Raw genomic sequence first — 27360 nt, forward strand, 5'->3', positions numbered from 1 at the left:
AGAATCTCTTACGGCTTGAAAAAATTGGGTAGGTATTTTCCCTGGTGATACATGGTTTGTGTGTAATGTAGGTATATGAAACACATATATGGTGTTTTGGGAGTATTTTTTGTGCATTAGGAAGAAGACTAAAACTTCAGTAAAATATACAGAAATACTTATTACTTAATGTGCAAAAACAATGCCATTTGCCTTTTAATGCAGAATCACCAGGTGGAGCAACAACTTTGGTGCTTATTATTTGATGATATTCATAGTATTATGATATTGAGGAGGTTGGCTGATGCTGTAGGGATACAGAGCACCAGAAGAGACCCATAAGAGTGCAAGCTTGTTATTATTCTGAAATAGAAACTGTGTGCAATATTACAGTATTAGCAGTTTCATTTTGAGTGCTTTAGTTTTTCTGAATGCTGCAGCATTGCACTGCGTAACCTCAAGCAATACATGTGGTTGAATTTGTTCATTGCTAGACAGGAGACTGCTGTTTGGTTCTATTCAGTTTGGAGCAAAATCACATGCTGTGAATACTGCCAAGACTAAACTCATGATTCTCTTTGTTAGACACCTACCAACTGCCTACATACTATTTTAATAATTAGTCTTATTTCATTATTGTGTCAGGAGACAAAAATGTGACCACAGCAACCCCAGAATAGCAAGTTCCTCTTATAAATACAAACAAATCATAAAATGCAACAGTCAGCTTATTGCTGGATAATTGTAGGTTAGTGGTTCAGTGTGTACATCCCAAAGTCAATTGACTTTGATCTTTGCAGAGGTTCAGAAACTGCTCTGAAATTCAGCAAATAGGGTGTTACAATTCACCACAGGAAGGAGAATTTGGTCTGCAGGGTGGATGGAAAACCATCTTACCTACCAAGTTGCCAGGTATCATAACCAGCAGTATGACATTAGTGGGAGTTAAACTTCAATTTACAGCTGTCTTGCATAATCTAAAGACACTCCATAAACTAGATCAACTATGCTGTTTAAATCAGTGTTACAGAGTGAGGTAGAGAAGGGATGTTATTCCATTCTAGAGAATATCCACTGCCTGCAATTTCAAATTTTTGGAACTTAATTACCACAGCTATAAAAGTACATTTTCAGTACAACCTTGTTATAAATATGCATGCTAGAAAGCTGCTTCTCTCTAATGTATTCCATTTAAACACACAAAAAAGTTAGAGCTTAACCTATTAAAATACCTGGGATCTCACTTTCCTTATACAGTTTCAGCACTGCAGGTTCATACAGTTTTGCATCGAGGGGAATTTAGCATGGTTAGTTAGAAAAGGGCCTTGAGGCACCACCAGCCCTGAATGTATCTGCCCAGCCCTGTGGGGCTCCTCCCACCTGTCCATAGCCCAGCAACCCATGTCAATTCCCCAGGGCTCCCCAAACCTGCCCAAAGCCCAGGAGCCCATGTCAACCCCCTCAAGGCTCCCCAGATGTACCTAGGACCCCATGTCAATTCCCCAGGCTCATCAGCCCTGCCCCAGCGACATCACAAACTTGCCCTGCCCAACCATGGGCCCCTGAGCTCAGCCCACTGGCAGAACCATGTCCCTGCCTGGCCTTGGCCAGTCCTTGTCCCCAGGGAGGTGCCCAATGCCCAGGGCTGGAGCTGCCCCAGTGCTTCTGGCTGGGGCACCGGGACAGGCCATGGCAGCCAGGCCCTCCCGTCACCCACCAGGGGAGCCACTCAGTTCAGACACACAACTCTGCTTTTTTTGTAACTGCTGTTGTCATTTTGGAGTGTACCTCACGTGTAATACCAGCAACAGCCAGTAATGAATTGTACACCTTAATGCCAGTTGGATTTGCTGTTTTCATGCCATGTCAGTTTATAGTATTATTGCCAAAGCACATGAAAGATGCCCTTAAATTCTTCACATGTGCTTTGCTGAAATAATTCCTCTGTGTGTAGCATGGGTCCAATTCAATTTTGTAAGTCCTGTTAAAATTCTCCTGGAGTGTTGTTTTAAAGTGAAGCAATACTATCCGTTGGAGAAGAACACAAAAGTTATAAATATATTCACTCTGAGGGAGGAAAAAAAAGAAAAAAGTTCATGGTATAAACAACTTTGAGCACAGCTTTCACTTGCCTTTCCCTTTTCGTCATGCTGAAGGCATCCCATTGCCACTGTCCTTGGTGCTTGAGGACAGCTCTGCCAGCAGCACCTGTGGAGAATGAGGCTACCCCAGATTGTGGCAACTTTTTAAAAGAAAGAAAACCAAACAACCAAACAACCAAACAACCAAACAACATTCTCCTTTTAATTACATATGTGACAACAAGCAGAATGTCAAACATGGGTAGCTAATGTGCAGTCCTTTGGGCATTTTAGACGCCTCTTTCCCAGAAGCATGAAGCCTTCCCTGATTTTAGGCCAGGACATTTGGGGCGGGAGAGAAGACAAACACCAGGTAGTTTTTATCTGACTGTAAGTCATTAAAAGCAAACCAGATGGTTCACTTAACAGTGGTATTAAAGTACAATGAGTAAAAGTATGCCTAGGGCATAGTAAAATCTTTAATCTGTCATTTCTCCTCAGCCTTAACCAGTGATTGATGGACAATTTCACAAAAGTGTGCAGATTACATTCTGAATAAATCAATTTACTATAATATTAATACAGTGCAATTGCTGATGCATTTACTTTTTATTGCATAGCTTCACTTATTCATAATTTTGCTTACCTTTGGGGTATTTCTCAATTCAGTCATCAATTGAAATTAATGTCGTTGAGTAACACTGAGTTTCTAAGGAAATAAAAATAAAAATGAAAAAAAAAAGTTGACCTTTAAGTGGAGCCCTAAAAAAACCTTTGGCTGAAGGAACTTTGTATCGAGGAGTGGTGATATAATACAGCTCAGCTGACATGAGCACTATATTCCATGCTGTGACTATCTGCCATGTCCTATTTATCTGTCCCATTGCAGTAGATAATGGATGTTCTTTTGCAGCATGGGTTAGCAAACAGAGACTATAATATCCTGTATTGGCTAGGATTGGTCCTGCTAAATGCATCTGCAGTCTAATTCATACACATACCTCGTAACAGCAAACTTTGCTAAGAGGTGTCTTGGTAGTGAAAAATAACTTCAAGTTAGAAGGGAAAGGTGGGTGGCTTTTAGTATTCATTTCATCCTAATAACCTAACAATGGTATTAAGTATTATATACAAAACTGTCAACTGTATTTTTAAGTGTATCTTGCCTCCAGGCTGATTTTGTTGACCTCAACTGGCACCATTTCTTTCTTCTTTAATTTTATTCCCAAATCTTTTTTTTTTTTTTTAACCTGGTTACAGTAGCAATTTCTCCTTTCACACAGGTTACACTTCCAAGATAAACTGACTCTTAAGGAAAAAGCAGTGCAGATGATTGTCTTTATCTGGACAAAACTTTTCTACCAAACAAACTGTCAAGGGCAGATAACGTAATCTAAAATTGTATTTTTCGGATATTTTCCTCACAAGTGAATGTTACAAATTTCTCATCTATGAGAAGCATTTCTAGACATCTGCTTGGTTTTTATTTCTAATACAAAAACCCAGTTATTGTTTTTCTTAAGAGAACAAAATTCAAACTAGTTTGGCCCAGATATTAAGCAGTTGATTCTGCTATTGTGATATAGGCCTATCCCACAAAAACCCTGATGAAGAGCAGTTAGAGACCAATCCTAGTTTACTGAAATCAGACAGATAGTAATTGTACTTTTTGAGACTCTTTGCGAACCAGGGTCTTCTTATTCCTCACATGGTGACACACTATAAGGTCATGGTTGGTTTGAAAAGCATGAGCATTCAGCCAGTCTTAGCTCTATGTAATATATGATGGTACATGGGACACAACCTCCCCCATGTCTTGCTTTTGCAATAACTAATCCCCTGACTGTGTGGACAACTGAGCACTTTGTGTGTTCTGGCATTTCTTAGGACAGTTGTAAAACTGAAGGTATTGAAGTTGGAAAGGATCTTGTCAGATAGAATGTGCTTTTGCTGAAGAGCTAGAGATTGAAGCTTTGATGAAGATCACCTCATTATCAACGTTGATGTGTCATTACACTGAGATATACTTTGTCTTGATATCCAAAGTCATGGACAATCCATGGAATGGATTAATTGTGGAGGAGGAATGGAAATTTCATAAAGATTTGATTTGAAAAACAATCACACAAGTTTCCATTTTTAGCTTTTTAAGTGGTCTAGGCTAGGTAAAGAATATTATAGAAGACAATTCCCAGTGGTTCCAACACCTTTTCTAGCTTGACCTTTTTTGCTACCTTTTTCATCGAAGCCAGGTTTAATTAAAAATTATGATAAAAATTAGTTTGGGAGTTTAATCTGTAACAACTCTCACAACACTATTCTATGATTCACGTAAATTAATGATAGTGTGTTACTGAGGGCTGTTTTTGTCCCAGTATGATACAAACTTCAAGAGGCTTACAAGGCAAACAAAAGCTGACTTTCTGATGTGAAACAATCATAAAAAATACACAGTTTTAAAGACAAAATTCTTTTCATGCCTTTTCTGTTGCAGGTTGCCTCAGAGGAAAATTATACTCAACCTATTGAAATTACTTCCCACAGCTGACTTCTAGTCTGACTTCTTAACAAGCAGGTCTAACAGATATTCATCAGAGGTTGAGGTTATATCTAGTATATTATAGAATTCCTCCTGGCCCTATTGCCAAGTGCATTAGCCAACTGAGTGGGACTCAGAAGACCTGAACCCTATTCCAGATTCCAAAATTAGCTGCTTGGGAAACTTCAAGCTACTATGCTTTGTTATCAAAAAAAAAAAAAAAAAAAAAGAGCAAATGGCTTTGGCTGCTTTAGTGAAATGTTTTGAAATCTACTTATGAAAAATGCTGCATACGAGCTACTTACTGGTATTCTTAATATCAAGAAAAGGGACTCTGTGAAAAATTACATGGAATTCCCATTTTCTCCCTGAAGAAGAGAATTAAGGAGTGCCCCAGCATGTCTGCTAATGATTAACCATGCTACAGTTCTGATATTTTCATGGGGACACTTCTGGAACGCATGGTGACAGCTTTCCCCTTCAAGGCAAACTCGTGTGGAACGCACTTTCTGTAGGCACCGTAGGCATAAGCCCATACACACATGGAGCCCTGTGCCACCAAGCGGGTTGTCCGTAGGCTGTCAGCAGAGCAGTGATATGGGTAGAGAGTTGGAGGAAGCCCAAAGTATTGACCAGATGGTCATGCTGGAGGATGCCCTTCCAGCATGGTAGGGGCAGAGTCAGGCATTGATTAAGTCTATGGGAAAATTTTCTATATTCTTTCAGCCTGCAGATCTTTCCTCATCTGCAAAGCAGTGTTAAGTACATCACCACACAGTCAACTAAGTTTTGGGTTTTTTTCTAACTTGTATGCAGGAGTAGAAAAGGAAAGAGCTGGTTGAGAAAGTCAAGCTCTCCTGACTCATAGACGTGTCTTTTTTTTTGTTGAAATCAACAATTTCCAGGAATCTATTACCTAATAGATTCTTTTTTTCCTATTAATTTCATCACCATTCCCTGACTTTAAAAGCCATTTTAATGTTCGATTTTTAAAAATTTTTACTTTCTCTAATGTAACAACCAAATAAGTTGTAGTCGATTAGCCTTGGTTTTAGGCCAGGGGTGTTAAAAAAGCTTTTGTCAAAGGAACAGCCATGACAGAATGGTTTAATCGGTCATACCTTTTGTGTGTGCTAAGCAGTATGTCAAGAGATGTGAAAATCTCAGGGGGAAAAAAGATGATGTTTTGGGCAGCTCATGTTTTGTATGCTAATTACCATCATTCTCTTCTTTTCCCTGACCCCTCCATGTTTCATCTTGGTCCACATCCCCTCGGATAAGACAACTGATCTCTTCATTACCAGTGCTTTAATGGTCTGCCTGCCTGTGCTCTGAATTTGCCCTATCTGTGAATGCATATATTTATCTGCTATTCCTGTATGTATTTAATATGTTAGTGCATTATGCCCTGTGTAGTATATAACATAGTGTCCACAGGGTGTAAGAGCCGAGCAATTAGAGTTTAATCTCAAGAAGTGGCTGGTCTGGTCATTTTTTAATTGTTTGCTTACTGCAATTCCCAAATCTACTGTTTTCTCCACTGTAGGATGTCACTGTCCTACATATTCCTAGGCTTCCACCTAAGTCACTAGCATTTAAATCTGATTGATCACTTGGGAAAGTAATCTGCAGCTTCAATTCATGTTTTTCCTCTGGCAATTTCTTACAATATTGCAGACCATTTCAATTCTGACATCAAGACACAACTCTGTCAACTCATTGCTGCTACTGTGGTATCATCTCATTTCCCAACAGCAGTGTACAGCCTTTTGGCTGGGTATTAATAACAGTAAAGCATGTATCATGGTATCAGTTAAAGTATCTAGAATTGTGTCCCAATTATTTATTTTCCTTTCTTTTTTTTTATTCCCATTTCACCACCAGCTGCATTCAGACCAGGATAAAGGAGATGGATCACTTAAGTACATCCTTTCTGGAGATGGAGCAGGAGACCTCTTCATTATCAATGAAAACACTGGTGACATCCAGGCCACAAAGAGACTAGACAGGGAAGAAAAGCCTGTATACATACTCCGTGCCCAGGCTATAAACAGAAGGACTGGAAGACCAGTGGAACCAGAATCTGAGTTCATCATTAAGATCCATGACATCAATGACAATGAGCCAATGTTTACAAAGGATGTTTACAATGCCAGCATTCCCGAAATGTCAGATGTTGGTAGGTGGTAATAATTCATTTCAGTGTCTTGTCTGACTTCTTTCTGTGGAGGTAATGAAGGGCCCAAAGTTTATAGGCACTGAATACAGGCATACACGGGGTCAGGAGTAAAAGTACCCCAGCTGTTCAAAATAAATGAATAAATAAATAAATTAAATCTAATTCCATGACAAAAGTGGAAACAGTTTGCTGGAATCAGAGGTGCCAGCTGAGTGAAACCCACTACCTATTTTTTGTGGTACTGTTGTACCACAAAAAAATAAAGTTGATGTAATCTAGTTCAGTTCACAGGGAAAGTGAGCTGAGCTAAGCCATGTCACATGACACCTGTAGAGTTGAACATGCTTTGTTAAAATAATTATTAGCAGTGTAATGATATGGTAATCCAGGATCACCTAAGCATGTCGATATCACCCTTAGATCTGTTCAGCAACCCATGCTTAGTTCAGGAACATAGCAGGGAAAAAAAGGAAAAAAAAAAAAAAAGAAAAAGGAAAAGGCAAGTTCAGAAGTAGATGTGCACACTTCAGGAGGAAAGTGTCACCCGAGTCAACTCATCACTGATTCTGAGCTATGCCATTAGCTTTCTCTGACCTTTGTTGTTCATTTCATGCAAAAGGAAAGAGTTCTAAAGTCCATTGAAGTCCACGGAAATCTTTCTATTGATTTGAGATGTATCAAGCTGTAAGAGTCAATCAATATAAGAAAAGAAAATAACTTCCTTGAAATATGATTTTAAGATTGGATCTTTTCCAGAGAAGTTGACAGGTTTTGATTATTTGTCTTTTATTCTTAGGGAGGTCATTTTGATTTCTTTATCATAAATCGATGGATGGCTGAACTGCAAGAAACAGATTTCTAATAAGAACTAATATCCAGGGAGAGAAGCATTAATTAATCATAATCAAGAATGAGATTAAAATAAAGCTCAAGTAATTCAAAAATAAAGACTTTGGGGCATACTCTCTCCTCTCATTCATGGGACTTGTCACATGGATGAAACCTCATCTGGTGAAGAGAGAACCTAATATTCACTTTTTAATATGTGAGGCGAATATTTTATTCACAAATCTGTTTTCAATGCCAAAACATAAGATCACATTTTGTGTTTGTTAACACTTTGCCTAGGATTCAACATCATTTCTTTCTCTAGAAGTCACATAAAAAAACAGATTTACATTCCCATGTCAAACACCTTACAAACATTAGTAAATTCGCAAAAGTGTATTCTTGGCCTAGATTCAAATTCTGAATGCATTCACTGTCTGGGGAAGGGTGCATTTCTCATTTCTTCATAAGAAGTGTGATGATCTACATATCCAGTCAATACCTGTGTATTTTAATGAACTGAGAATAAGCCAACTATAATTTTGGTTTTGTATCTATGTCCTTTATGAACAGAGAAACTTCCACAGAATAAGAATGTCTCTAATGTTTTAAACCTGAACTATGCTTTTTCTACATCATAAACTGTCTTGGTAATGAAAAAAAAAAAAGCCAAAACCCCTCTGTATTTTCTGTATTTTTATTTTCTGTAATTAATCATTGCAGGTACCTTTGTTGTGCAAGTCACTGCAACTGATGCCGATGATCCTACTTATGGGAACAGTGCTAAAGTTGTCTACAGCATTCTACAGGGACAACCATATTTCTCCGTTGAATCTGAGACAGGTCAGGGGACCTTATCTGTCATTCTCTGACAATATCTGTAATTCAAAATGACATGCTATGCCAAGCTAGGACATACTAGGCAAAAACTTCAAAGAGATTACATCTCACTCAGTGCAAAAATCTGACAAACTTAATAGGGCAATACATCTGTAAACATGACACCTACATTATTTTAATCTTACCAGCAAAGTCTAATAAATATAATTAGTACTGGATGTGAACCAGTTTTCAATCATTTTTAACAAGGAGTGGGTAGAGAGTGCTGTGGATGCTTAAATTAAACCAAATAGGTTGGGTTTTAGAAGAGAACGAGAAACAGGTGGGTGTGGAAAAAAGTGCTTAATCCTCATAGATCTTCATAATGGCTAAATTAAGACTGAGGGTTTGTTCAGGTGTGTTTTTTTTCTCCTTCTGCTTCATCAAAACTTGTTTAAAGTAATTATAATTCCTGTACATCTGCAACATATCACTTTAATGATAATTTTATGAAAGAAATCTTAATTAAGAATAATGATAGAAGAGGTAAAATTGGCTGTGGCACTACACTAGGAGATCACAAATAGAATCCCAAACTTCTGAGTTCTGTTTTTGGAAGATGTTTAAATTACACACAAGTGACTGGAATTTTTTTTTTTTATGGATTTAGTAACAGCTTGAGAACCTGTGGATGTAAAACATATGAATTCTGGCTGACTGAATCTGCTGTACCATTGACTAACTGACTATATGTATTGCCTCTTCCCAAGATTTGTAACAAACTTTGCCAACAAGAAAGAAAGGATCTCAAGGAACTCCTTAAATGTGAGAATCCACTGTGATAGGTTGCTGGAAGCTAGAGAAATACTTTCCTCAGCACCCTCACAGGAAAAGAATGGATTATCCCAGACAATCATTGTTTCATAAATAAATCTTATCAGAGACTCAGGAAGGGAAAAGGAGGAAGACATAAGATGTCTCAAAGAGAAAACTGAATGGAAAAAATGTACATAATTCTGAAAAGAGGGAGAGACAAAATCAAGGGGAGTTTCCCTTCAAGCATAAGGTATTAGATAATGCAAGCAAGGATTTTTGCACCGGTGCTCTCGTTCTCATGTGGACAGTACACTATGTGCTCGTCTCTCTAGAGTTATAATAAGGATAATGTAGCTGGGAGCTCACCAGTAATAATCTTTTAGCAAGAGGGTTGTATGGGCCACAGAGGGGAAGCAAGGTAAACCACAGGCTTGATCTTCCTGCCATGGAAATCAATTGCAAAACTCCTAGAGTGAAATAAGTCTCTCTCAAAGCTGCTGTGGATTTTGCCACGGATTTCAGTACTTGAATTTCACCCCTTTTGCCTACAAAGGAGTCAGGTTTTAGCCTTAAGAGAACCAGTGAGAATGCAAACATTTTGCTTCATGGTAAATCTGAGTGATTGAATTTCAATAGGAGTTGGCCTCATAACTGATATTTGTGCCTTTGAAGAAGGAGGTGAATGGCAAAATCATTTCAATCAAATATAACTAGAAATACGTACACTTGGGCATGCTTGGATGCTCACAATTTTCTTAATTAATTTATTTTCTTCCACTTAATGTTGTACTGCCTCTTTAATGATGTCTTGCTGAAGTTAGCTTTTTTCTTTTTTTTGTTTTTTTTTTTAACCACGTCAAAATAAAAATATTGACAGAACAGGAGAAAAAAAATGGAGCACGTTATAATGAACAAAGAGCCTTTTTCCAGTTCAATGAGAGACTTTAGCAGGGAACTGAAAAGGGGTAAACAGTTATGTAAAATAGCACTGCTCACAAATAGGTAGAACGTCTTTCTGGGTATGCCACTAATATTGTGTCTGTCACACAGGCAGCAGCCTGAGATATGGTATGACAAGTCTGTAATTTAACGTGTCATCTCATAACAGTAAATATTTGTACTGGGCAAAGTTTACTTATTACCCAGAGATTGTTTTGTTCTTTAGACTGTGGGGTATTTTTAATAAGAATTTCCATTAAAGTCAGTACTTTACCTGTGAATTCCCCCTCTTTAATTTTCATGTTTTCAGGCATTATTAAAACTGCTCTGCTAAACATGGACCGTGAAAACAGGGAACAATACCAAGTGGTTATCCAGGCTAAGGACATGGGAGGCCAAATGGGCGGATTATCAGGAACCACCACCGTGAACATCACGTTGACTGATGTAAACGACAATCCACCTCGCTTCCCCCAGAGTATGGAATATTTACATTCTATGTCTTTACAGTAAAATGGATGAAAATTGATAGGGTTTTTTTTTTTACCTCAGATTGTTTACACTGCCATGAACTTACTGAATATCAGACTTAAAGAAAGGAAAAGACAACACACAAGCAAGCAATAGGATCATTGTAAGGTTAAATGCAATGGCTGGGAAATGTATCTTTAATATTTTTACTCAAGTTGCAGTAGATAGTCTGAGATGTGAATTAATGTACAGAAACATTTTTTTTCCTACCTGTTAAATAGCTTTGACCGATAGAATCTATATATCTTGATCAATATTATTCCTATTAGACTATGTGATTGACTGCATTTTAATGTATCTGTTCTAATCTAACATATTTGAGTTCTGAAACATATTTATTTAAGTACATAAAATGATCCCAAGAGCATTTCTATCAAAATGAATACTGACACCCAGGAAGCATTTGCCTCCATGAGTTTTCCTATTTTCTTTGCATACAGAAACAAAAGTACTTAAATAAATATACCAGCTATTTCTGCCTGTTTTTCTTCCCTTGTCTCAGGTTATTTGGTAGATATCTGTGTGATATTTAAGGGAATCACTTGAGCCAGATCTCTTAAAAAGTAATTTCTATTAATGAACATTCATGGCCATTAAGCGATTCAGAGCAATTCAGCTTTTGTCCACTTCTCCCCCACACATTTTTTTCCTTTCTTTTCTTCCTACTTTCTTTCCCACCACTGCTATGTGTGTGATGTGTGTATATCACGGTGTCATTGTGTGTCAAAGTCAAGAGCAGCTGTTAGAGAAAATAATTGCAGATACTATCAGACAAATCAGCAAGCTTTGGCGGTTAAGTCACTGGGAAAGTTATTGGAAGCAACTTGTCATTTAAGTTCAAAGTCTGTTCTTAGCTGTGGGCAAAGCATTTCCATTTAAATTAGAGCAACTTAAGAGAAAATATAGCACTCTGCCTCCAATGAGTTAATTATACATCTCTGGGCATAAGTGTCTTCAATATAAAAGACAAAGATACAGTTTCACAATGCCAACATTCCCCAAATAGAGGGTTTGGGGGTTTTTTCAGAGGAGAATTCAGTGTAGCACATTATTAATAGGCTTTTGGACTGGATTTGGTTTTATTGCTACTAAGCTGCATTGGCCCTTGGCAGTTCTTAATATTTGTCTTTTGGCCTCAAGGCATTCTTTGTATACAATTTTGATATGGCCAACAGAGACCCTGGTTATGTCTAGAAAGGGACATATGTTGCTAAAGATATGTGTGTAGGAAAACAAAATGCCTATCCTTCATAATAGAAAACAGAAAAACAAGCCACTTTTATCCACATAAAGATGAGGCAGAAGCTGAAGGCTGTTGCCCGATGAAGGCCTGAAGGCACAGCGACTCGCTAATTCACCTGGGCATGCCCAGCATGGACGGTGGGCTGAGAGATGGTGTCCAATGTACCATGAGACCAACTGATAAAATTTCCCTCTCTGCTGTAGGCACATACCAGTTCAAAGCTCCTGAGTCTACGCCACCTGACTCACCAGTTGGCAGGATAAAAGCTAATGACGCTGACGTGGATGAAAATGCAGAAATCGAATACAGTATCACTGAGGGGGATGGATATGACGTGTTTGGAATTACTACAGACAAGGACACACAGGAAGGAATTATAACTGTCAAAAAGGTACCCATCTTAAAGGACTTAATCCCTGACTCTGAAATAGCAGTCAAAAGTTTATCTAGCACATACTTGTTATCCATTTTTAGTGCAACACGTGTTGTTTATTGATTTGAATTCTATCTGTTAGGAATGTCTACATTACCTGTAAAAAGCTTCTTTTATACAAGCATATGGGGCCCTTCCTCATATCCTCCTTTACTAAAGCAGTGCATATACTTTGAAAGACCTGAGAGAATAAACGCCCTAGGGAGTGGGATAGGACTGAGAAAAAGAATTCTACAATCTGAACACAGAATATTCTAACTCAAGGAGGCACCACCCTCCAACTGTGGTTTTCCTCTGTAATGCTTACAGGATTTGCTCACTTATCAGAAAGTGCTGTGTTAAGATCACAGAAATAACCAGTATCACATTGCCTATACTGCACTATAAGGAGGTGTTCAATTGTATGGCTATAAGGTATTGAAGTACATTAAAAAAACTTCTTTCACCTCACATCTTGTAAAAATGTAATTAATAAATCCATCAGCATGCTTTTGCTATAGAAAAAAATCATAGTGCCTTGTTGGATCACAATGGACATCATCTACAAGGTTGCACATTGGCTGTCAGAAAAGGTTTGAGAAATATTGTTTACAGTGGGTTATCAGGCAAGCTTGATAAGGTTACAGATATCATCCTCCATCAGTTCAAGTTCAGTCATCACTAGATAGACATTGTGTAGATTTTCCAAATATGCACTTGCTTATTGATATCAGTACGACACCTGTCATTACTTGTTTTTTAGGATATGCCTTCTAGGGGCTGATTATGATATCAGTCTAACTCTGTTTGCATTTCTGTCCATTGCTGACAGAGCTGTGAATCTTCTACAGCATAATGGAAAAAAGGGGTGACTACTCTCTCTTCTTTAAGTACTGTAACAAAAGTCACTAATTGCTGCTTCTTTTAATAGACTGTGATACAGTCATAGCCTATCATAAAACCATGTTTTCCTTGATGAGTGGTCCTGGATGTCCAGACAGTAGATGTCACAGTGTTTCATTTCAGTGATGGAAAACCAATATTTAAACAAGCAGCTCATAGAAAACCTTCTCCTCTTCAGTAAGTAGTGGTCAGGGGAAAGGAATAGACAAGAAAACCTCAAAATGCCAAAAATGACAGAAGGAAAGGCATGAAGAGTTACGACTATTTGAAAAGGAAAGATTAATTGATGTTTTGGAATTCCAGGCAGAGAATTCCCTCAGAAGTGTTTTTTCTATACTGTATCATCAATGGCAAAGAGCCCTGTCTTTATCCTTTCTGCTGGAATTTTAATTCTAGTTCGGTGTCCTGTTATCTACCAGGCTGCAAACCACAGCATTCCCCACAGACCTCTCAAACTTTTTTTTTCCCCTGTTCCCAGGCATTGGATTTTGAAACTAAAAACCTGTATATTCTTAAAGTAGAAGCTACAAATACTCATGTGGATCCTCGATTCCTCTACTTGGGGCCATTCAAGGACTCAGCTACAGTGAGAATTCAAGTGGAGGATGTAGATGAACCCCCTGTGTTCAGCAGACCAGCATATATTATGGAAGTCAAAGAAGATGTTCCAGTAAACAGTGTAATAGGAACAGTAACTGCTCAGGATCCAGATGCTGCCAAGAATCCTGTCAAGTAAGCATAGACTATTTCAGCTTGTGCGAAGGTTTTTTAGAGCTTTAATTTTACTTTTTTCATGTCAGCACACAGAAAAAAAAAAATCACTTTTAACAATGAAATTGTTCAGGTAGGCTTAAATATGGAGTACTGTAGATGGTAAACGTGCACACTTGAGCATATCTATGTACGTGTGATTGTGATTACAGCCTATTTGCTTCAGTAACTTGTGGTACTTTCTAGTGTGGTACTTTCTACTGTGGAAGATTTTACTGTGGAAAGAGCACTAAGAAGTTGTTAGTGTTCTCCTTCCACCTTTAACATTTTCCAGTGCAGTGCAGTGCATGTGATAGGGGTGTGATCCAGCAGCCCTTTCTTCTCCCTTCCATCCAGACCTGCTTAAGAGAGATCACATTTACCTTCTCTAAACTACAAGCTGAAATGCCTTAGAAGCAGCTCATGTTCACAGGCAGACTCTGATCTCACCTGTGTCAGTGTAAGGTTAGTAAAATAAGAATCAATCTCATGGACTTTATCAATTGCAGTTGCCACAGATCAGTAAATTAGTCTTAGAAGAGGAAATGTTAAAGTTGAAGTAGCTAAACCCAAGCCTTCATTTTTTGTATATTAACAGGTACCTTGTTTCAGTATATTCGAAGACAGACCAGAGTACTTACATTGGATAGAGTATAAAAGAACTTGTAAATAGTTGCATGCTTTAATTAAAGTTCATTGCTACTGACAAAGCAGTAAGAGGAGGAAATGAAAAATACAGCAATATTAAATCGAGGTCAGTTTTCAGCATGTCTCTGAGTTGGGCATCTTGGAAATGCAACAGTTGTCTTAAGATCAAAATAGGACAATGCAGGTTTAATAAAAATCCAATCCATCAATACTTCGCACTTCAGCAAATAACTGTCTTTCATCAAGATATCTTATGTTTATGAGGCACGACTAAGTTTTCAGCTCTGTGCTCATCTTGTGAGAGGGGTAAATATTGCCATCTTAATTTCCTAGGTGAAAAAACTAAATCTAAAATCTTTTCTGGCAGAAACCAGCTGTCTTTACATGCAATGTCCTGCACAGGAATTCTTGTTCACAACTAAACCTTCTAATTTTAATTAGAAGAATGGATTTAGTTGAAAGGGACCTTAAAGATCACCTAGTTCCAACCCCCCTGCCATGGGCAGGGACACCCTCCACTAGCCCAGGTTGCCCAAAGCCCCATCCAACCTGGCCTTGGGCACTGCCAGGGAGAGGGGAAACCTGTGGCAGGGCCTCACCATACTCACATGGAAGAATTCTTTCTTATATCCAATCTAAATCTACAATCTTTTAGTTTAGAACCATTACCCCTTGTCCTATCTCTCCATGCCCTTGTAAACAGTCTGTCTCCAGCTTTCCTTTAGGGCCCCTTAGGTACTGGAAGGCCACTATAAGATCTCCCCGGAGCCTTCTCTTCTCCGGGCTGATCAAGCCAAACTCTCTCAGCCTGTCTTCATAGGATACCTACTCTAGCCGTCTTATCAAAGCCCTTCTCTGAACTCACTCTGACAGCTCTATGTGCTTCTTATGTTGGGGATCCCAGACGCACGAGAGCAGACTAGAGGGGAAGAATCACCTCCCTAGACCTGCTGCCCTCCTCTTTCCCCCTGCCTGTCTTTCCTAAAGAGCCTGTTTCTTTCCATCCCAACAGTCCAGTCATAGGAACCATCATCTCCATGTTGCCAATAAGAATATAGTAGGTGTGTGCACATCTCCCAACTCCTCTTGTTTGTTCTCCAAGGCGTAGAGGCATTTAACTTGAGCCCCTGGTGAAGCTGACTTACTGGCCAGAGTGGCCTGAATTCCTCTGTGCTGCACTTCACGTGTTCTTCTGCTGATCTGTGATCTTTCTCTTGGCTCTGGGCATCTACTGCTGGCACTGGAATCCAACTGCTAAGAGTGGGATGGACTGAGGTTTCCTTCCACTAGCAATTTTAGTTTAAAACCATCTTCACCAGCTTGGCAAGCCTATGACCGAAGATTCTTTCCCCTCTCTTTCATGCCTATCAGATAATGCAATGATTAGATGGAGTTATGGACTAGCAGAGCAGAGTTATAAAAAGAGCAGCATGTTTTGATGACTTTGGGAAAGCTCGGGGACAGAATAAGCCCCTTCTATAGCACGTCTTCATGGGTGTGCTAGCATGAAGATGAAAACTTTATTGGGATGATACCCAGGCCCCTTCCAGTCTTCATACAAACCTGCTTTTTTATATCTAACGGCACTGGAGAGCAAAGGGAGCGCTTCCCTTCTTCCCTGTGGTGATAACTACAACCATTTGCATTTCACACCAGCACCAGCTCCTAATTATAAGTGATTTACAGTGGATAGGGATTATGCTGTTCATTGTTGAGTACTGCCTACTGACTCTTTTCTATTAATTGAATGTGCTAAAACTTGCCTATCTTTCAGAGGGCAGTTCTTTAAAATGCTATAGGTACTTTGCATATTGAAGTATCAGATAATTATTGAGGAAAATTTAGCAGACGTCAAAATTGATGTAGAGCAGCAGAAAACGTGTCTCATTCTCTAATAGCATGCAACAATCAAGGTGAAAGGAGAAGAAAAAGAAAAATGAGGGAGAGGTTAGAGTAACAGAAATAAACACAGCAAGAAGAAACATGAAGATCAGCAAGAGGGGATGGAAATCAGCAGAAAGCAGTAGCCTGAGAGATCTTAGCTTGTAATAAATGTAATTTTATGGTGCTAATATCATGAATATCTCCTAGAATTTAGGGGCACGGGTTGAGTCTGCATCTTTTTGACAGGGTGATTTTTTTTTTCCTCCATCATGCAATAGAGATGCTAAATCCAATTTTCACTCTGAGCTTCGGGGAAGATGCAATTAGACTGTATATATATGACTTGTCACTTGCTTGTCAATTTTTCTTGACGGTTAAAAATAAAAACTTGAGACACTTGATATTACAATGAAAACCTTCCATTTTCTCCTCTACTTGAGTGAAGATTTCTCTTTTTAAACAAACTGAGCCCTAACTCTGTTAGATGAAAGCCCCTTTGATCTTCCATTAAAGGGAACCTTCACAATAACATTATGAAAATGCATTATGAAAAATTCACACACGCACATCCCTTCCTGACCCACAAATCTTCCTGACTTACGGTTACATTAGACAGCAAGCTGCTGAACGTCAGAAGACAATGAAGCAATAGCAGGCTATGAAGGGATCTCTGCCCTGGTTGTAAGAGTGCATAATCATTGACGACCTGTGTGTTGGAAGAGCTGCATTTCATCAGTCCAGCCCTTAGAAATAAGCTGTGCTGTGACATGGCTTTACAGAAACCCACAGAAAAGGTGTTTGGCTGTATGTGAATATGCATCTGTGGGTAGCAGTGCTAATATACTCCCAAGTAACACTCCATTGTCCAGCTGTGTTAGTAAAGAAAAAGTTTTGCAGTCTGCTTGCACTTGATCAAAGCAGAAATATCAGGAACCGCTGCACACTGAAGACAATAATGCTGCAACTGGCGCTGCTGTATTGTGCATCAGATCTTTGCAGATTGCTAGTTGAGCTTTTCTTGCTATAGTAACTCCTCAGAGGCATAATGAAGTTCATCAGTCACTGGAACTGTCTCCCTGCTGTGATTTGATTTACTAAAGTATCCCAGATGAAAATGATCTGCAAACAAATGTAAGGCTTAATTTTGTTCGTGTATTTTACCGACAACATATTTGCATGCGTTAGATTCTCTCTTTCACCCTCCCCTTCTGCTTATGATGTGCAAGGAGAGACTGGAATCTGCATAGATACCTTTTAACTTCCTAGCTTGTCAATTCCTTGTGGTTCGAAAGGGATGAGGTCCTGAAACCTGACAAATACGCACCAGTAATTCCATTAAATAAATGTAGAAATGAGTTTGATGATGTCTGCTTAATTCTTACTAGGTTATGATCTGTAAGTCAGAATCACCACCAGTTCGACATAATTAACAGTCCTTGATCAAAAGAGACTGGATTATACAAACTAAGAAACGGAAGTGACAGTCTAGCTTATTAAAATCATCCTTCTAGACCAGGGTTAATGGTATAATTAGAATATACATTAACTGCTTTGACTGTGTGTGTATTTTCTTTTGAATATGAAGAAATAAAATTAACATTTCATTAAGAAGCTGTTCTCAGGTTTGGTTTTTGGGGTTTTTTGTGAGTCTAATTTTTCACTGTAAAAATGACTGAATATATACATATGGTTTTACAAGGAATTATATTTTAAAATTCTTAATGTCTTGTAGAAGTCTACAGCTCTGGTAACCTTAGAATAATTTCAGAACATTGCTTTTTTGATTCCAGATACTGTACAACAGATTGAATTTGAGAAATCTTACAGATTAACGATAGTGATTACAATATGCCAAGGCATTAAAATGTGCTAAGGCAGCAAGATATTTAAAGTCCTTCCGTACTATGAAGCATGAGTGGAAGCATAATTAATGGAAAAAAACAAAACCAACAAACGGACAACTCACGCCTAAAGCGAGTAGCTTCCTTAAATGTTTTGCTGAATAAGAGACTGAAACATAGTTTTACAGCTGGCTGGAACAGCTAATCTATGGAAAATCCTGCTATTTTGTTTCAAATAGGAACACAGAATCTAGTTTTACTGCAAAATGGAAATACCAAAGTATTTCCTCTGAAAGATATGGAAATGAGCACAGAATATCTGAAAAATAATTGAATTCACAAAATACCAACATAATATCATATAAAAGCCTGAATGAATGAAAGTTAAAATGAAATGTTTACCATATCAAGTACTTACTTTGTCAAAATATAAGAGAGTCAGACCCGTTTGTATAAATGTGTTTCCATCAAACATTTCAGCTATAAGTCAACAAATCCACATGTACTATTTAGATTTGGACAAAACAACAGGGCTTGCTGGAGCTGTCCCATCAGTCAGCGCTGCCTGTTTCATACCTTCTCACAGGCTCCTTCCAGGCTGACGGTAGCGTTACGCTGCTGTGTAATGAACTAGGTGGGTGACACCACAGCTGACTTGGTGCAGCTGAAAGAGCAGTACTGTTAGTTAAGCGACAGCCACGAATAAAAACTAAATCAACTCCTGAAAAAAACAGCAAGATGTGTCTACACAAGTCCCACCAACAAAAGGGAGCTGTGCAAGTACCTTTGACTTTAACTTGGTGACTTTCATAGGGATTTTAATGTGGTAAAAAAAAATAAAATGCATTGAAAATAATTAACACTTGCTATCGTTTTCTTTAGGAAGGTAGGCTACGTTAAAATTCACTTTTTAGAGTCAGACCAGTGTCATTTGCTGTGGAGATTATATCCCATCTTTTTACTTGCTAAGAAGAAAGAAAAATGCAGTTCCGAGACAGTTAGCAAGTCAGTTCATTTTAAACCTTTGTCAGACTGACAGGTTTCAACTGGACTGTTCTGTCCCCTCCTTCATCCATGCATGATGTTTCTCAGAAGTTGAGATGCTGCACAGGCACTGGGAAATCTGTGCAGAACAAGGGACATGTCACACAGCTGCTGCTAGTGCAGAGCAGGGAACGGAGATTTTCCTGTAGCTTCTGCATGTCCCTCAGTTCTGCAGTGGTTGTTCAGTATATTTCCATGCTTTTTTTTTTTTTAAAAAAAAGGTCTTTTCCTCAAAATACTTGGTGTTTCTACAGTCAGTGATAGAATTCTGTGTATATTTGTGTATATTCAATTGCCCATCTCTATGAGGAAAACAAACTCTGCCAGTCATTCTCCTGGCCCAAATTTTCACTTGACTGCATACCGGCTCAGCTGTACCTTTATCCTTGCCTGGACATAAGGGACAGTGGTAGCCGCCATGTCTCCATCGACATGGCCTGCAAAGGACAGCAAGGGAGCACACTGGGTTACCTAAGGCTCTCTCCTGGGCTGTACATCAGCAGGAAATAAGAACAGAATAATGCAACTGTATTCTTGCTGTAGCAACATGAGACGTATTTCTGTCAAAACCTCCATAATTTATGTGAGAATTTTCTCCTCATGAGCGATGAAACCAAGTCACAGCGTTTGGATCAGGGTGGGAGCACCCCCTCCTGTGAACTGGAGAGTTCTGTGCTTTTAAAGTCGGATTCAGTTCAGCAGTAAGAGTGGAAGATTGGATTGAAAATTTGAATCCTTATTTAGACTCTGAGCTCCTCCAGAGCTTGTTAGCATTCATTTTCACATCTAGATACCATCAAGCAGGGCTGAGTGTGTTAGATTTAATGAATTACAGCAAACCTTTATGTGATATGTACCGTGGAATAATGAATCTCCGTTCCATGCTGACTTGTTTTGGGGGGGCATTCTTTTTAAACACTGGGAAGTGAAAGGCAGAAATACATCCCAGATGTCAAATTTAATATCAGAAATTACGTGGAACAGTTGAGATATCAAACCATAAAAAGAGGGGGTTTATAATGGGAAAGCCAACTCAGCCTTAAAATAAACTTCATATCTTCCAGGACAGACTTCACATTTCTCACTAAAAACAAAGCTTTGATGATTCTCAGAGGTATGTAAATTCCACAGTAATTCATTTATTCAGTGACAATGCTCCACCTTCTAAATCAAACCTCCAACGTGTCATTATCCAGTAGCTCAGAACTAGCTCTTTGTGTGAATATATAAAGACGCCGAAGCCTGCTCTGAAAACAAAAGTCAGCCCCATTTACTAGCTGTTTGATGTTTAGTCTTAGAAGATGGTTTAAGAACACAGAAATTAAAAGGAAAGCATTCTCCTAACCCCTGTCTCTGTATTTGCAGGTACTCTGTAGATCGACACACTGATATGGACAGAGTGTTCAACATCAATTCAGGAAACGGTTCGATATTTACTTCAAAACCCCTTGACCGGGAAACACTGCTATGGCACAACATTACAGTAATAGCAGCAGAGATCAGTAAGTCAAACCTAAATACCACTGCTGTCCCTGATGTAAAGAATTTAGCCTTCTAGTTGAGCATGTGGAAAGCACAGCTGGACAGATGTCAGGTTATATGGATAGTCCACTCAATACTAATGAAGAAGCGGAAGCTCTGTGAGAGGTGGTCTGCAGTTTTATGTTTACTAGGAACACAGGTCACGAAGAGGTAACTTGGCTGGGCAGGGAGGAGAGGTCACAATTCCGTGTTTTCTATGCAGTGATAGCCATTTTTAGTTTTGAACATGATTATTGGATTCTGAAATGGGTATGCAGCAAGAAAGAGGGTTTAAAGCTGAACTGCATTCCATGGCTGAAATCTGTCTGATCCAGACTGAATATAGTGCAGGCTGGATGTTTTCAAGCAGGACTGAGGTGGTTGGGCTGAGCTAGGTGGCCAGATCTTAATCTGTTTTAAGGATTTCTGGTTTTAACTTCTTTAGCATCCTTTGAAATTACGAGCCATAGTTATATATACATCAGTCTGTCACTTAATTGAGGGTTGCTCAGAAGATGTAATCTTGTGATATCAGTCACGATCATTTTAGGAGCTGAAATGCCAGGGATCTAGATAACGACTTGGATGCTAGGTGGCCTTAATAAACAATCCTCTTTAACACATTAACTGTGAGCATGTGAGATGGTCAAGTATTAGCACATGAAATTCTGTTCACTTTTGCAGAGTCACAGTGCCTACAGTTGTGAAGCAAGGTAGGATGGTAGATAGATCTAACATAAATACCACTTCTGTGACCCTCACAAAGTCTTTGTGCAACACAGAGGCTGAGTGGCTCGCTTTTTTTTCACACAATCGGAGACGATGTAAACTCTCCTTTCTTAGACTGTGTGTTTGAGTATGGCTCAGTCAGCTGCTGAATGGTGAGGAGGATATAACTAAGGAGAACTTGACTCCAGCTTTCTATACTTTGTAGGTCTTTTAAAAAACTTAGAACTGATGTGAAACAATCCTACCGAGGCAAGAAGATGGGGTTATGTAAAATTAATACAGGGCTAAGGCTTACAGGAATGATGCTTCTCAATAGTTTTCTGCCTCTCTTGAAAGCTTTCACCTTTTAGTGCTAGATACAAGGCTTCAGCACACCAAGCACTGACTCCTGGCTGCCTGTTAGCGAAGGTGTTTGTGTTTCTCTTAAGTTTGGAAGGAGTGAACCGGGGTCAGGAGTTGTAAGCTAAAGACTGTGCTCCAGGGTAGAGGAGGGAGTGGGGAAAAAAAAACCTGAAAAGGAAAGAATAAACAATTACATTTAGGAAGAACACTTGCATTGATCCCAGAGGAGATGAAATAATACAGAGAATGGTACACTATCTGAAAACCAACTTAGCATGTATATGAAATATTCGTTTAATTCCTTGCCTCCTCCCCAAAGGACAGAGCTTCTACTGGGCCAACTAAACTAAACCCTTTGTGTCTGACAAAGGCTTCTGTCTTGATCACCATTCCTCTTTAATCTGAGTCCTTCCAGTCTGCAACAAGCTACTTCCCAGGCTGTGCTTCACCGAGCCTAGACTGAATTTGTCATAACTGGGCTAGGTGCCTTCCAAAGGCAATTTTCTTGACTGAAGTGCAGCCACTGTTAAAACAAACCTTGGTCTGATCCAGACTACCTCACTATTAGGTCTCAAGAGAGTAGACTGGAAAGCACCCCTGCTTACTGCTCCTAGTTAAACCAAGTAATTTCTACCAAGGCCAGCTGAAGTCCCATTCCACTGAATCCAGATAATTCCACTGATTGCTCTCAGTGGCATAGCATCACATCAAACTCCAGGTATATTTCACTGAAATAATCCAAAAGAAATATCCAATCAAGTCACAGGCAGGATGCACAATCAGAGTGATGGGTGCTCCCTTTGATATTAAAAAAAAAAAAAAGAGAAGATAAAGTCATAAAGAGAAACACCCTTGATTTCATTTTACAGTAGAAAAAAAATTAAAAATAGAGAATTTACGTTGCCTTTAATTGTCTTTAAATTGTCAGTAAGTTTACGTAGCTCTATATCTTACGGTTCTTCTTTTTCACCAGTATGAGCTGCAGTTTCTCAGCAGCCTGGAGAATCCTGCTGGATTCTGGGTCAGTACATGTGCCATGGTCAGAAGACAAACTGGCAGTAAAATTCAGTACACAGGGCTACCGATTCACCACTGCAGAATTACAGATGATTTACCGGAGAGAATTCCAGAGTATTTTAAAATGTTCTTTACTTAACACTTAAGGGTAAATCAAACATTGGCAGGACTTCAAGGCCGTATTCAGAACACCCCCGGCCCCTGCCATTCCTCCCCCATCCCCCCTCCCCCGCCCCCTCCCCCCAGTCTAACAAAAACCCCAACCAAAACCAAACAACATAAACCAAACTAAGCTGTAATAGTTTGGTTGCTGGCTCAAAAGAGAATATACCACTACAGATTTAAGCAGATTGTTGAGTCTTCGGAGCTTTTTTTGGAGATAATGCAAACAAATTTGCAAAAGTAATTTGAAAGATGACGAAAAAAGGTCTTTAAGATGTATCCATATTTTTCAACTCATATTTCTGTTAAATCAGAAAAAAGGCTCTTGTCCACAGAGCGTAGAGTTTTTATGAAGTTCCTATTTATTACAGTTTCATTTGAAATTGTGAGACTCTTAAGCATCTAGAAGTAAAATGAAAATATGTAGTTCATGGTTCAAAAAGCAGGAAAGAAAACAATTGTAGTCCTTGAGAGGAAAAGAAACACATTTGCCTGAATATATTTGTTAGAAAGGTATGGCCTCATAAAACATTCTTGCCAATAGTCCCACAACTTCAAATGAGTACCTTTTATTTCTGCCTATTATAAAAATTCAACATTTGTATTGATGTATTTTAGCACAGAATTCAGCCTAGTCTATATTATACATAAACTGTTATTTTATACATCAAATGAATTTAGCCCAGTGATTCATATTAGAAAGTGGTTTATGCCTAATGGAATCATATTAACTTCAATGGGACTGTGCAGCTTTAAAGCACAATATTTTGTCCGAATGACTGAGCTCTGTAATAAAAACACACAGTGCCAATGTTGGAGAAGGCATTTCTGAATTTATAAACGTATGATAAACACAGTAATAGGACTTGTATTAAAGCCCAACTCAACAAGCTACTGTAATGAATACTTGTAGAAGCATACAGTCTTAGATCAGCTATATTGTATTGTACTATTTTTTTTACTTGAGTCATAGGTTAAAATGCATTAATAAACTATATTAACACCAGTAGGAAATTAGCGTAACAAAAGCTGTTTTGAGCCCTCACGAAGGGGAAGGTATTTATTTTAAATGAAACTAATTTCAATCACGCTCCTTCCCTCATAGACTTCACTCTTTCACATTCCCACACCCACATGCCCCACAGCACTGAGGTGGGTATGTCCAGGTGACCTGGCCTAGATGGTTTTTCTGTGTGATACGGAGCACGGAGTGCACAGATCAATCTCTCATGGTTTCATTTTGATTGGTGGTGACAAGTTGTTTTTGGGACAGGTCTTGTACCTTTTAGGAATTGATAGCTGTGACTCTGCCTCGGAATCTTGCCTATTTCATCAGTCATGGCTCCTAGGGAAGGTTGCCTTTCTTCCTTATTTTGTGCATCTTTGTGACTAAAGCCTTTTTCCTCCCAACAGAAGAGGGAATGCTTTATATAGTGTGGCATGTTTCCAAATGTTTTAACTTTCATCTAGAAAAATTACAATGTTTTAATCAAATTTTGTGCTCAGGAATATCCTTGTTGAATTCAATCGCTTGGCACTATATGATCCTTATAGGGAAAAAGCAGGTTTACATATGGGGATCTGCAGATGCTGTATAGTGCTTATGTTCTTCAGCTGATGCCTTTAAGTGTTAACTCTAGAATGTCAGCCAAATCAATTCACAACACATTAGAATATATTTGTGATCACAGACATAGCTACTATTTATATAACATAATGGTAATTGTGGTAGCTTAAGGAACTGTGTTGTGAGATTTGTAGGGGACAAAACATTCTATATAACAGAAGGGGGAAAAAAAAAACCCTCAGTACCATCTTCATGACTCTTCAGTCTTCCTGTTTCAGAGTTAAGGGAGGGAATATGTTCTAGAAAGTTTGTTGCTACCATATTGTATCAGTTAGGTTAATAAATAGATTTAATTCCAGTATGATATATTATATATATATTTCATATTCATTCATAACTATACTTGGAGTGTTCAGAAGAATTTGTACATCCTGGATTCCCACCCAGTCTTAGCTGTACAGCTCACACAGAACCATAGCAATGATAACACACCATGATTTAGTGTGTTTAACTCATAACGCATTCCCCCGGTATCAACAGCGTGTAAGTGGAGTGTTGTGAGTGAGACAGATTAAGGCAGCGATCCCTTAAACCCATCCTTTTCTTCTACACTGAGTCAGTAGCTGGGCTAAATAAAATCTCTATTCTTTCTGATTTTATCATTTCAGACAACCCAAAACAAAGCAGCCGTGTCCCAGTGTTCATTAAGGTTTTGGATGTAAATGACAATGCTCCAGAATTTGCCATGTTTTACGAGACTTTCGTCTGTGAAAACGCAAAGGCAGAACAGGTGTGTTGTCTGCTCCTACTAAGAAAATATTCCAAATGAATTGATTTTTGTTGCTACTCTTGCAACACTTTATCAGGAGGTATACTTTGCGTTTGCATCAAGCTGTCGGTTTTGCAAAATTAAACTAAACAGCGGCTGCACAGTACCTGATTACACTTAGCATGCTTGCAGCTAATGTGACAGTATGTTTTACACTGTTGTTTTCTGTACTGCACCTTGTTATCCCTGATTCATTTTCATTCTGTGATTCTCTGCCTTACTCAGGCATCTTCACTGTCTCCTTCAAAAACATTTTCAGGTCCATAACTGTCATGGGTCCTGTCTGTGATATAACTATTTCCTGCCACATAATTCTCACTCTACCGGTCCTATTACTAAATGGTTCAAAGTAGCAGATAATTTGGAAGATTCAGCCAAACAATTCCTGTGACATGAGATTTCAGTAGATAAATACGCAGTCAGCTTGGACTGTCTCACCTTTCATCTCTATTGCTTGTCACATGCAAAGGCTTCCTACGCATGTGGAGTGGCATCAACCCAAGCCTGTTCTTGAATGCGACATGATTTTCCTGCCAGCTTTCAAATGCATTATGTTACTGATGTTACTGGCTGATGGAATGGGATACAATAGCACGGTGATCCTGAACAGCAGCAGCAGCATGTGGATCACTTTTCCTAAACCCACCATAGCAGCAGAAAAAACCCAAAAAACCAAACCACCAACAACAAAAAACCTGACCCAAATAAGATTGCTTTACAATCCTAGAGCATATAAATGAGCATAAGGTCCACTGACTTTGAAGATAATTTTGTTCTTATTGTTTCAGCTGATACAAACATTAAGTGCTGTTGATAAAGATGACTCTTACAGTGGACATCAGTTTTCATTCTCCTTAGCTCCTGAGGCAGCCAGCAGCTCAAACTTTACACTACAGGACAACAGAGGTGAATTTCTAGGAAGACTTTTCTTTATTATCTCATCCTTGCTTTCAGTCTTCAGATGAAGATTTAATGTGTGCTTTGTGTTTCCAGACAACACAGCAGGGATTTTCACCCGAAAAACCAGATACAACCGGCATGAAATGAGTACCTACTTCTTGCCAGTGGTAATATCAGACAATGACTACCCTATCCAGAGCAGCACTGAAACGGTGACTATTCGAGTATGTGCATGTGACCACCGAGGAAAGATGCTGTCCTGTAATGCAGAAGCCTTGATTCATCCTACTGGTCTTAGCACTGGGGCTCTTATTGCCATTCTTCTCTGTATCATTATACTGCTCGGTAAGTAGCTCAGAGATGCTTATTTCCTTTCATGTTTATTTTGCATTCCTACAAGTGATTACACCAAGGCTAGAACAACAGCAAAGACATCCTTGTCTTATCCTACATTTTTATTATTGTATTTCCTTCTCTGAGGGCTGCTACAGATATGGCACATAGAATCCATCCTGTCCTACCTTAGTTATCTAAAAGTTAGCAATGTCCAAGCAAGAGGAGACTGCTGGGCTTCAGCCTCTTGTCAGTGGAAAGAGGCACCAGTAGATAGACATTCATCCCATCCCTTTGTCAGTTCCTGAGGTGGACCAGGCTCATCACCCTCTGTCTCTTTCTGTTGACCATGGAAGGAGGCCATATAGCTTAGTTTTAAACAACTTCCTGTGTGTAAACTGATGAGAAGCAAGTCTCAGTGCTTCTGTTCTGCTGGAAAAGGATGCTGAAATGGGGTAGTTAGTAAAGCACTCTCTCAAAAGCTGCAGGGTCCTCCCTTTCAGGCACCCATCAATATGAAGAGG

General features: G+C 38.9%; 1 protein-coding gene across 1 annotated transcript in view; it reads left to right on the forward strand.

Annotated features, from left to right (window-relative positions):
- Window positions 1-27360, forward strand: part of LOC311205774 (cadherin-6) — a gene marked incomplete at both ends in the record, with an annotated part of 48701 nt that overhangs the window by 17801 nt on the left and 3540 nt on the right. The window contains 9 exons of the mRNA XM_084280271.1: window positions 6484-6778; window positions 8330-8449; window positions 10491-10658; window positions 12158-12345; window positions 13748-14001; window positions 20802-20938; window positions 25443-25564; window positions 26392-26509; window positions 26597-26848. Of these exons, the coding sequence (XP_084136397.1) occupies window positions 6484-6778; window positions 8330-8449; window positions 10491-10658; window positions 12158-12345; window positions 13748-14001; window positions 20802-20938; window positions 25443-25564; window positions 26392-26509; window positions 26597-26848 (1654 nt within the window). The remainder of the gene's footprint in view (window positions 1-6483; window positions 6779-8329; window positions 8450-10490; window positions 10659-12157; window positions 12346-13747; window positions 14002-20801; window positions 20939-25442; window positions 25565-26391; window positions 26510-26596; window positions 26849-27360) is intronic.

This window comes from Gallinula chloropus, assembly GCF_964237585.1.
Source record: "Gallinula chloropus genome assembly, chromosome: 2".
In the NCBI taxonomy this organism is placed as follows: domain Eukaryota; kingdom Metazoa; phylum Chordata; class Aves; order Gruiformes; family Rallidae; genus Gallinula; species Gallinula chloropus.